Source organism: Podarcis pityusensis (assembly GCF_964106645.2).
Source record: "Podarcis pityusensis genome assembly, chromosome: 2".
Taxonomy (NCBI): Eukaryota; Metazoa; Chordata; class Lepidosauria; order Squamata; family Lacertidae; genus Podarcis; species Podarcis pityusensis.
In genome coordinates this window covers 8,753,296-8,765,565 of record NC_138029.1, presented here as the reverse complement: position 1 = coordinate 8,765,565, position 12,270 = coordinate 8,753,296, and the positions used below count along the sequence as shown (strand labels likewise).

Sequence of the window (12,270 nt, the reverse complement as noted above, 5' to 3'; positions counted from 1 at the left end):
GAAAAGGAGGAGTGCCTTGTCTGGGTGGGCGAAAATGCTGGTCAAATTGTATCTCAGCCCTAGAAATTATGCCCTGTTTTTTGGAATTAGGCAGAGCTTCATTTTATGAAGAAGATTCCCACTGGAGCAGAAGCCTCAAATGTTCTTGTGGGAGAGCTGGATTTTCTTTCTCGACCGGTTATTGCCTTTGTGCGCTTATCACCAGCCGTTCTTCTCCCAGGCATGACTGAAATTCCTCTTCCTACCAGGTAAGAGTTGTTGTTACTGTTGTTTTGTTGGTTGTTGTTGTTGTTTAGTCGTTTAGTCGTGTCCGATTCTTCGTGACCCCATGGACCAGCGCATGCCAGGCACTCCTGTCTTCCACTGCCTCCCGCAGTTGGGTCAAATTCATGCTGGTAGCTTCGAGAACACTGTCTAACCATCTCATCCTCTGTCGTCCCCTTCTCCTTGTGCCCTCCATCTTTCCCAACATCAGGGTGTTTTCCAGGGAGTCTTCTCTTCTTATGAGGTGGCCAAAGTACTGGAGCCTCAGCTTCACGATCTGTCCTTCCAGTGAGCACTCAGGGCTGATTTCCTTCAGAATGGATAGGTTTGATCTTCTTGCAGTCCTTGGGACTCTCAAGAGTCTCCTCCAGCACCATAATTCAAAAGCATCAATTCTTTGGCGATCAGCCTTCTTTATGGTCCAGCTCTCACTTCCATACATCACTGCTGGGAAAACCATAGCTTTTACTATACGGACCTTTGTGGGACTTAGACCTGAGTAAATATGCACAGGATTGCACACTCTTTCACATTTGTTGGTGTTGTAGGCTTAACAACAACAACAACAACTATTTGTGATAATGAGAACTTGTATACATGCCTGTAATTTGCCCAGCTGTCATTTGCATTTTTATTTTTGCAGAATTTGGAATATTGTGCTTAATTATTATTATTTGTCTGGGGGGGGGGGAGGCAGACTGTCATTTGAGGGCAGGCATTGATATTAATAACCCCTTTATTATGGGAGAAAGGCTCCAAATTTCTGATTGAGGGACTGACCAAGTTTCTTAAATGATATCTGCCTTTCCACACTTTGAGGCAAAATTGCCAGTCATTTCCCCCCTGCTTTTCTTCAAATTAGGATAATTGAAACTTGCTGATTGAACAAAACCTCAAAACCCCCCAAAAGAGAGTAGAAAGCAAGCATTTCTACACAGCAGAAAACCTATATAAAGCAAGCATTTATGTTTTGTACCGTTATGATATATTTGGAAACCAGAAGTCTTGGGAGCTTGTACTTGAAGATGTATATTGATAATGCTCTATATTTACTCCAGGATATAACATTTGCTGCATAAAGTGTGGAGATGGTCTTCCTCTGGGGAACCGACCCAGATTAATAATTGAGGAACCTCTAGGCTAGTGAGTAGGGAAATCCAGAATGTTCCTTCCCTTCTGTTCACACTTGATATGTTTCATGCTGCCGCCATTGAAACCATTGTTGTCACAGGACAGGAAGAAGGTGCAATGCCTGAATTGGAAGAGAGGTTGATGTTACCTCCCACCCCAACTTCCCCAAAATGAATGAGAGCCAAAGGAAGCCTGCAAGCATGAACTAGCCCCAGTTGGCTGGGGCTGGGAGGAAAGTGAGCCTGACAATTCAGTTTGGTGCCCCAATGGGTTGGAGAGGGAACTTGACTCTGACAGTGTGTATATCTGGGATCCCAGTCCTCTCCTCACTGTGTTCATTAAACTACGGTTACCAGATTTTTTTCAATGAATCCGGGGACACTTTTTTTTAGATAAGGTGACTTTTGAACCCCATAAAATCTTCTCCAAAGTCGGGGTCGCCTTATACGCCGGGTATGGTTGTGGCAGGTGGCGACGGCTGCGCGGGAGGCAGCCAGGCAGTGGCTGCGGGCTGGAGAGAAGAACTGGCGGCGACTCTTCCCACCCACCCCATTGCAAGCCCTTGCCCTCTCACTCGCTCGCCCATCCTGCCACCATGGGGACCGCCGGATAGCAGGCAGCTATCCCGAAGCAGCAGCAACTGCGGCAGCCTCCTCTTCCCGCGGCGAGGTGGTGCGTGGCTTCTGCCAGAGCTCCAAGGAGCTGGGCATCCCCATAACTGCCAGAACCACCAGCCGGTAAGCACAGCCTGCTGCTTTGCTGGATGGCCGATCGGGGCCCACTCACCTCGCCTCGGGCTGCTGCTAGTTGGCTGCAGGCGGGGGTGGTCTTATATGGCGAGTATATCCCAAACTTTATATTTTTGCAGGAAAAGTTGGGGGTCGTCTAATATGCCCAGTCGCCTAATACTCTGGAATCTATGGTAGCAACAGGGAGTCAGTAGTGGGGATGGTGAGGCAAAAGACCCTGGGCCCAACCAAACACACATGCATATTGTATAAAGGTGCAAAGCCCTTGTTTTGCACCCTGTGAAACAGAAATGCACAGCTTTTTTAAAAAACTGGGCAGTGTTGCGTCGCCTGCCCATGCCTCCTGAACCTCCTCCGATCTGTCAAAACAAAGGGGGAAGGGAGCAGGAGATCTGCACTGCCGGACATCCCTTGTTCCCCTTCGGCAGTGGCGGCGGCAGAGAGCAGCTCCTGAAGCCAGCCAGAGCCAACCGCGCTACCAGGCTGGCTCTGGCCTGCCGAGGCTGCCACTGCCACGTTTCCCGGGGACAGATTTGCAAATCGGGGGATATTCTGAGGACAGAATTTGTCCGGGGACAGATTTGCAAATCTGGGGATGTCTGGTAACTCTACATTAAACTGCATCACAGCATCATGGATGTAGGTGGTGGGGAGGTCGTGGAAGACAGGCTTCATCTGAGCCCAGTTTCTCTTCCCATACTTGTGAAATGTTACATGTCAATACTTGGCTAAAAGCAGGCATCTCCAAACTCGGCCCTCCAGCTGTTTTGGGACTACAACTCCCATCATCCCTAGCTATCAGGACCAGTGGTCAGGGATGATGGGAATTGTAGTCCCAAAATGGCTGGAGGGCCGAGTTTGGGGATGCCTGCCTTAAAGGAATGTTAACTTCTCAAAGCCTTAAAAAATGTCTGCCCCATTTCTCCCTAGGTTCATGTTTATCTTGCTGGGTCCACTAGGGAAAGGACAACAGTATCATGAGATTGGAAGGTCAATGGCTACCCTAATGACTGATGAGGTACAGTAAAATACAAAATATATTTTCACCCCTTTTGTTTGCATTGCTTTGCCTTTCTGCCATAATTCGCGTTTCAGAAAGAATGTCACAATGATAAGAGAATAGGAATGCAAAACTGTTGCTAGAAATATGAGACATTTTGCTCAGGCTGCTACCCATTTTGTGAAATTCAATTTTTAAAACAACAAAGAAGCAGATACATTAACATTATACGTTAGAATAAACTATATGAGCATTGTTTGCAACAGATTATTGAAAGCATATATGGTCATCCAACCCATTCTATATTCAACCATACTCTTTTTTTGAGGGAGAAGCCTTTCATGGCCTGGTAGAAGACTTTATACCCCAACAGCCAGCATATTGCTCCCGCTTATAAGATAATGCAATGAAAAATATGTAATGAAAAATATAATGCAATGACAAATATCTTGTTACCTGTTTTTCAGGACAAACAAACCAATAGCTGAGATTGCAAATTATTTATCTGGCAAAACATCATGCAAATTTCATATGGCTTTGTTGTTGTTGTATGTAATGTAACAGACTGATGGCTTTGTCTTGATCTCCTGTCTACAGATTTTCCATGATGTTGCTTATAAAGCTAGGAACCGTAACGACCTTTTAGCTGGGATTGATGAATTTCTAGATCAGGCGACGGTGCTACCACCTGGAGAATGGGATCCATCAATTAGAATTGAGCCACCAAAAAATCTCCCTTCCCAGGTAAATAATGACTTTCTTCTCCGGTACACTAGAACACGATGGCTGTGTTTTTGGAAGCGATGCCTTTGTACTCCATAGGTTGGTCCTTTGATTAGGTGGACAGCATTAATAGTGTAATCAAAACCATGTTACATTTTAAGCCTTTCCACCTGTTTGTCCACACTAGGGCCCTGAAGCAGAGTCTGTTCAGCCTTTTTGGAACATTGAACTATAGGGGAAACGCCCCTGTTGTCTCTCATATGCTATTGCACATGACGTACAGGATTTGGCTTTTGGTACCTTTGTTGTAAACATCATTTTTTGAGAGTTTGTCCGATGGAAACAAATGACTTGCTGCAGGCTGAAACAAAAGGGAAATAATATGGGTGGGGCTTTTTTTTCTGTCCACCATGAACTGAAATAATTGAGAACATCTGGCTTTGTCTAACCCTTTTGTCTGGAAGGAGTTGTACTATCTGTGACCTGCCAAGCTGAATGCAACTCACCAGCCATGTAGCCTGTTAGAGGCTCTTCTTCTTCTTCTTCTTCTTCTTCATCCTTGACTGTCTAGACCAGGCTTCCTCAACATTGGCCCTCCAGATGTTTTGAGACTACAATTCCCAGCATCCCTGACCACTGCTCCTGCCAGCTAGGGATCATGGGAGTTGTAGGCCAAAAAACATCTGGAGGGCCGAGGTTGAGGAAGCCTGGTCTAGACTGCTAATGCACTTTTCAGAGCAGAATACACTGAGTTGAGTTGGAGTGTTCACCTATTATGGTGGAAGAATGTGGCTGACTTGGCTCACATTTGTAGTCTTTTGTTGCAAATTTGCGACTCCATCACCCATATATAGCTTTAAATGATTTCAGTCATTCTCCCTTGCTGCCCTTTTGCCTAGAACCCCATCTCATTTCCTTCTTTCAAATTCCACCCTACAGAAATTATGCACAAAGATAATGAACCCGTTGGGTGATTGCTTCAGTGTCAGGACAGAGGACAGCCTGCCATAAATATAGCATGCCTTCATAGGCAGAACACTGATTGACTCAATCCACTGTCTATTGCTTCTTTCTTTCCTTATTTTCACTTTCTTAGTTCCATTCAAGCCCAAATGCTGTTTTCATGTTTGGATTGGCTCCAGTTACTTTCACTCAGTTAATGAACTCTTCCTTGATTCCTTGGATAGAAATTAATGGGGTTGTTCATAATGTTCCCACTTTATTAGGAAAAGAGAAAGTTACAGGGAACACCAGGAGCCCCTAATGGAAGCATTAGCCAAGAGGACGCAGAAGATGATCATGGTGGGCCAGAGCTCCAGCGAACAGGAAGGTATGTTCTAGGTGCCTCAAATGGTTTCTGCTAAAGGCCACCTTCCCTCTTCCATAGCACTAGAGCTTGCAGAGTGTTTATGGTCATCCAACAAAATTGGCAGTAGATTCAAGGCAGACAAAATAAACCACAATTCTTCACACAACAGGTAATTTAAAGTATGACCTTCACTGCCACACAAGTTGGTGATACACAAGTACAACTTCTGTTTTTGAAACATTGGTCCAGGTGGCTTTCATAGCATGGAGGGCCCTAGTCAGAAGGCTAGTTAGAAGTATGAAGTGACCCAGCAGTAAACCTCATTACTTTTTTATAGTGGAGATTCAGAAGTCCGAATGATTCTAGCAAGTGCAGATGCCCATTTATAAGTAATGCCCAAATTAGCCACAATTCAGGCTGTCGTTTTGTGAATTGGTCATCTGGTTGCCTATAGACAACAATTTTATAGAGGATCAAGGTGGTGTGATGAAGATATCATCCTCCACTATCTGCATGTGTGTGCGTGTGAAAACACACCCACACCCACACACCCACACCTTTCACCCCACACTCATTTGGGGTGAAATAAGATTTTTGCAGAACCTGACATGATAATTGAATGGGCACGACTAACACTACAATCATACCACTTTCAACTATGCCTCTGTCCCTCTTTTGTTAACTCCCTTGTGGAAATCAAATGATGTATCTGCCCACCTTTTTCTTGTTGACCTCCCTGTATTTTCTTTGCAGGCTGTTTGGTGGTTTGATCTTGGATGTGAAACGGAAGGTTCCTTGGTACTGGAGCGACTATAAAGATGCTATGAGTTTGCAGTGCTTAGCTTCCTTCCTCTTCCTGTACTGTGCCTGCATGTCTCCTGTGATCACCTTTGGGGGGTTGCTTGGAGAAGCAACAGAGGGAGAAATAGTAAGAAAGTTCCCCCCTCTCATGTGTTATGAATAATTCCTAGGTAGCATTGCAAAAAAGCAGCAAGCATTTAACTTAACTGCTGCTCTTCTACATTTCAGGTTTGTGTGCTGTTCAGCATTAATAGAGCCAATGTTTTTATCTCACTGTGACAGACTTCATCACTCAGTTTGTGTGGCCAGTGACACATCTCTGAAGTATGGAATTTTATACCCCCAGGAGAATGTGGCCTTCAGGTGTTCATTTGTTATAGAAGACACATTCTCCATAATCTCTTTTAGAACAGAGGGTGAGGGTATGTACTTAGGATTCCTCACCTTGACAGATGGCCTCTGAACACTTTTCAACCATGCTTTGTATTCAGTCAGAAAATGCTCAGTGGTCGGACTTCCTTTTTAATTGATTTACTAGACTTATAGACAGAATGCAATACTTAAAGGACATTCATGAGTCTGAATATAAATTAAAGGGTGACAGTAAGTTGATCCATAATAATAAGGAGTGTGAGTGTGAGAAAGCAGAGGCTGAGGGCTATTGAACCTGAAAACTGGTGCTATTTGAAATTGCTTCCTGAGCTATCTATCTCCACACAGTTAGCCTATTTCTAGGGAAAGGGTGATTTTTTTTTATACTGCTGTAACTCCCCCACTCACCACAAACTCTGTTAAAAGAAATATGTGGTGGTGGTGAGACAATCAAGCAATCATTGCAAAGAGAATGCCGAAGACGCCAAAACACGGAGGCTGTTCTATAGGTATCTGAATCTCTGAAACTTCGCCTCTGCTGTAGAATCTGGAGTTAGTTAGGTGAGCTGAATGGACCAATAGTCTGACTCAACATGGCCACCCTTCTGTTTTTACCTGTTCACACCTGCAGAGTGCAATAGAATCCTTGCTTGGAGCTTCAATGACTGGGGTGGTGTATTCCCTCTTTGCTGGTCAGCCTCTCACCATCTTGGGAAGTACTGGGCCGGTACTGGTCTTCGAGAAGATTTTATTCAAATTCTGCAAGTAAGGCTATGTGCTCTCTTAAGGGGCAAACACTTTTTATAGTTTGAAAAAAGGACGTGGAAGAGAGACAGAGACAGACAGAGACAGAGAGTCGGTCTGTCGGTCTGGTGAATGGACCTAATGTTTCTCCCCTTACCCCACTTCCCTGCTTTGGTGTGATCTGGGGCTAATTGTGATGCATAGCAAGCCGGGGGGGGGGGTGGAAAATGGCAACCGCCATGATTTTGCTACTCATGATTTGCTATGTTGTTCCCTAAGTTTTATGTTGTGAATTGCCCTGATATCTGTGAATGAATTTAATAAAATACTAAAAATAATAAAAATAACTGGAGAGGGACAATGCCCCCCTCCTCTTTACTCTCACAGAAATGGTTGAATGCCATCAACCAAGATGCTGAACTTTGGAAGTTCAATTATTTAATTAAATTAATTTGTTTCCAGTCCTTCATCACACAATGTGGTCCACATCCAGTGGAAAAGACACATGCGGAGAGCCCTATCCACATGGTGTTGGGCCTCTAAACTTTAAAAAAGTGGCAGAAGATAAAGCGATGTCATCTGCGATTAAAAGGGTTCATTGTGGCTGGAGATAATATTTATTACTGTGTGTAATCAATAGTCGAATTCAACTGGACTTAACCGTTCAGGGGTCTTTTATCTTTACCGTTTAAGGATGGTAGAGTTTGGCCACAAAGCAAAACAGAGTCAATAGCATTTTAGGATCATTTACTTAACTCTATATTGCATTGCAGCTTTTTTCTGTTCTGATTATGGGTTTGAATTAAATACGTTCTGCAATGGAGAGAGTCTAACTTGGTCTTCTTCTTCTTTTTTGCAGAGACTATCACCTAAATTATCTCTCTCTACGAACTTGCATTGGCCTGTGGACTACATTCATGTGCGTCCTCCTTGTAGCAACTGATGCCAGCTGCCTTGTGTGCCACATAACTCGCTTTACAGAAGAAGCGTTTGCCTCTTTGATCTGCATCATTTTCATCTATGAGTCTCTAGAGAAACTGATTAAGTTGGGGAAAACCTACCCATTTCATATGCACACGGATCTTGATCAACTGAGCTTGTATTAGTGAGTTACTGTTGCTCTCCTTGTTTAAATGTAGCCTATTGATTTTTCTTTCGGTTTGTTTGAATTCACTGAGTGCTCTGAGAATGTCTGCTGCACAGAACTGGGAAGCAAAGGAATTCCCCCCTCATTCCAGCAATGGTTAAGCAAATACTACTGCATGATAGATTCACTGAAATGACACCCCATAATAAAAATACATCTAGGTATATCAGCCCATTCATATATTGGAGGCAGTGGAGGAAATAATTTTAGTTGGATGGAGCTCATTTAGGTTTTTTTAAAAAATGATATTTATTGAGAATTTAAAGTTACAGAGATAAAAAAAGGAAAAGGAAAAACAAAACAAAAAAGAAAAGGAATTAAACAATACAAGTCAGTAAAAACAAAAAAACAAAAAACAAAACACACAATACATCAAAACCAAAAACAAAAGCAAACAAAAAATTTAAAATCAAATCCAATATTCCCAAATCTTTATCTTTCGTTAACTTGTTTCATCGACCTCCCCACACCTCCCTTTTTTGTATTCTAGTTATTAATTATCTCAGCAAATCCTTTCCATCTTTCACTATATTCTGTCATTAAATTACCTTAATTTATTTTAACCTTATCTTACCATAAAAAGCCCTAAAGCTTAAAACTTAAAACTTATTTATACATAATTCCTTATAGCATTTCTACTAAAGCCAAATAGTTTCATTCCAGCATTTTTTCTAACACTCATTAATTTTACAATAATTCTCTAAATGAATTTTTAAACTTTCTTCCAATCTTCATCCATCGTCTCATCTTCCTGGTCTCGGGTTTTGTCAGTCCTTTCTATCCCTTCCATCTAGTCCATCAACCTGGTGACCTTCTATCCGAGGCTCTTAAATCTTTTCCATGTCCCTTCTGCAGGTCTTCTTCATGTTTATACCTGCACTTTACTTTGTCTTCTGCTGATCTTATTCTTGATTTCCTTCCTTTCTCACTGAGGGGTAGATCTCGGGGAGACTCCAACTTGACAATATCTTTATCCCTTCTCGACAGGTCAGCCCATTCTCCATAGTCAGCACTGAAATCCAAAAAATATTTGAAGGCATGTTTCAAAGTCCCTCCCAGGTTAAGGGCCCCCACAACTCCAAACTCCCCCTGGCCCAAAACCAGATCCCAAAAGTCAAAGCATCCCTGCATAGGGGGATCTATCCAACTTCCCATCTCCAAACCAAACAGTACTCCATCTCTCCAAATCTGACTTTCTCCAGGTTCAGTCGTCAGAAACAACAACTTATGTTCCTGCAAGGCTCTCTCCATTTCTATTACTTGAGGTTCAGCAGCAACCTCCTCCTTTGTCTTCTGCACAACTTGCCCTGTCAAAGCAAATTCCTGGGTTGGTTCCTGAGTGGTTTCTATATAGGTATTGACTGTTTGTCCAAAATTGCTAACTGCAACAGTCATCAAATCCATCTTCTCATGTAGCTGTTCCAGTAAAGCGATTGTCTTGCAAAAAACAAGCACTAAGGCTTCTTCTGGGCACATTCTTGTTCAAGGTCAATGTCTGGTTCCCACGATCTTTAATCTCTACAGCTGTAGAATTCCCCAGATCGACTCCAGCAACAGTTTCACAAGCTCCCTCTAGAGGAAACAATTTCTGTTTGTCTTTTTAAAAGCAGATCCCGCAACAAAATTACTTTCGTTTTTCAGATATTTTGTTCCTTTTAAATGCAAAAGGAAACATTGGAATCAATATGTTTCTCTTTTTTAACTATCTGTCAAAAAACGTTTTATTCACAGTCAATGAACTTCTCCAAAGCGTCTGTCTCTGACACCCCGTTCCCAGGTTCAAGACGGTGGAAATTTATCTTTCTTTACTCTCTCTCCTGCAGGTTTAAACAATCTAAGATTTCCCCCCTCTTCTCCTGCTTCCAAGGGGGGTTTGGTAGTTTTAACTGATGGAAATTTAGTCCTTTACAAACGACTTTCCAGACTTTAGCTTGCAATGTCTTTGCTTCAATCTATTTACAAAAGCGGAAGGTGGACTTCCTGTTTAGACCTTCCCGCTTCGGTGCCAAATTAAGATGTTTCATAGTCCAATTTTCCGTTCTACTCATGGGTAGTTGTTTAGAGTCCAATTGTCCACAGGAAAAAGTCAGCGCTCTCCGGCAACAGCAATGCGGCTTCATTCTGTGAAAAGAGCAGTCGATTCGAAACACCGCGCCATTCACCCCACGTTGCTCCAGATCCCCGAAACCGGGTTTCCCTGCGAGTAGGGGAGGCGCAAAAGGTGCCAGCCGAATCCCATGTCCACAGGCTTCTCCCGCCTGTGGTTTTTAGTGGGTCTCCGCCTCGCCGTGGCGGTCCAGACCCTAATTTCCACGAAGCGGATTCCTCCCAGTCAGAGGAAATCCGCCATTGCCGGAGGCGCTAACCCGGAAGTCTGGAGCTCATTTAGTGAAGAAGATAACAGAGGTCATTCAAAGGATTTTTATGCTGTACAGCTACACATATACACAGACCCACACTTTCTCTCTCTGGTATGGATATTTGCATTTTCAATTTATAAAGGTTAATTTATAAGCATTTTGGGCACTTATTAGCCATGGCCCATACTGTAGCATAGGGTGCATTCCTTGACCTGTTTCTCAAGGGGGTTGTTGTGTGTGCTGTTTATTTAATGGTTGTTATATCTGCCAGCACATCTGTTCCAGGTGCAGCGTGCTGCAGCTGCTTGCTGTTGTTGTTATTTTCATACCCGCCCATCTAGCTGGGTTGCCCCAGCCACTCTGTGCTGCTTCCAACAAATATAAAAACATAATAAAACATCAAACATTAAAAGCTTTCCGATACAGGGCTGCCTTCAGATGTCTTCTAACAGTTGTATAGTTATTTATTTCCTTGACATCTGATGGGAGGGCGTTCCACAGGGTGGGTACCACTACTGAGAAGGCCCTCTGTCTGGTTCCCTGTAAACTCACTTCTCACAGTGAGGGAACCGCCAGAAGGCCCTCGGAGCTGGACCTCAGTGTCCGGGCTGAACGATGAGGGTGGAGACACTCCTTCAGGTATACTGGGCCAAGGCTGTTTAAGGCTTTAAAGGTCAGCACCAAGACTTTGAATTGTGCTACCCATACTGTGGCATAGGGTGCATTCCTCAAGCTATTTCTCAAGGGGGTTCTTGTGTGTCTCATTTATTTACTGATTGTTATACCTGCTAGCACTTCTGTTGCAGGTGGAGTCTGCAGGGAGGATCAAGAAAGTGAAACTACAGTTCAGACAGGGAATTAGGACCATGGACAGCTCCAGATTCTGGCTGCATATAGGCAGCAGCCATGACCAGGCAGACTAGAATATTGCTCCAGCAATAGTCTGGAGATAACGGAAGCTTCATACAGTGGACACACGGGTTGCGATTTGGTGCTTATGCACATGTGCAAAGTGCGATTTAGTGCTTCTGTGCATGCGCGACCGCCGAAACCCGGAAGTAACCCATTTCGGTACTTCTGGGTTTCGGTGGTCCGTAACCTGAAAAAACGCAACCTGAAGCGTCTGTAACCCAAGGTATGACTGTAGTAATGAGGAATTATCTGTTTGTAAAGTGGTCACGTGATCCATCCAGGCATGGAAGTAAAGTCGAAGAGGGAAGGCAGGGCCACCAGTTCAGGCCATGTAGTTAAAGGCAGCTCTGTTGAGTTTCTCCTCTCATGAAGGATTTGGACAGAACAAAGTCTCAATTGTGGGAATGATTCCCAAGTAAATGTTTTCTGAATGGAGGTGTCTACCACAAATGGAACAATACGGTTTTTGTGTTTTCCCCCACTCCATCACAAATGGATATGCCATTTTGCTTTGGAATGTAAACAAGGCTGTCTTTTGAGACATTCTCAGTGTGCTTTATTAACCCTTTCCTTTGCCTGTCAGCTGCAGGTGTTCAGCCCCAGCGAATCCCAGCAATGAGACCCTGAAGTACTGGAAAGAAAACAACATCATTCCTTCAGCCGTCACATGGGCTAATCTCACAGTCTCCGTAAGTCTCTGGTCTTTGCATCCACCCCCCCATTGGAGATGGGTTGATGTCTGTAGCACAGCATTACCA

General features: G+C 43.6%; 1 protein-coding gene across 3 annotated transcripts in view; it reads left to right on the top strand.

Annotated features, from left to right (window-relative positions):
* Positions 1-12,270, top strand: part of SLC4A8 (solute carrier family 4 member 8) — a 68,474-nt gene that overhangs the window by 33,393 nt on the left and 22,811 nt on the right. For all 3 annotated transcript variants that reach the window (XR_013982673.1, XM_080994445.1, XM_080994446.1), the window contains exons 8-15: positions 91-248; positions 3,075-3,162; positions 3,742-3,888; positions 5,094-5,197; positions 5,930-6,104; positions 6,981-7,114; positions 7,953-8,198; positions 12,096-12,201. Coding sequence is in view for 2 of the 3 variants with exons in the window: in XM_080994445.1 (XP_080850571.1) it covers positions 91-248; positions 3,075-3,162; positions 3,742-3,888; positions 5,094-5,197; positions 5,930-6,104; positions 6,981-7,114; positions 7,953-8,198; positions 12,096-12,201 (1,158 nt within the window). In the remaining variant the exon portion in view is untranslated. The remainder of the gene's footprint in view (positions 1-90; positions 249-3,074; positions 3,163-3,741; positions 3,889-5,093; positions 5,198-5,929; positions 6,105-6,980; positions 7,115-7,952; positions 8,199-12,095; positions 12,202-12,270) is intronic.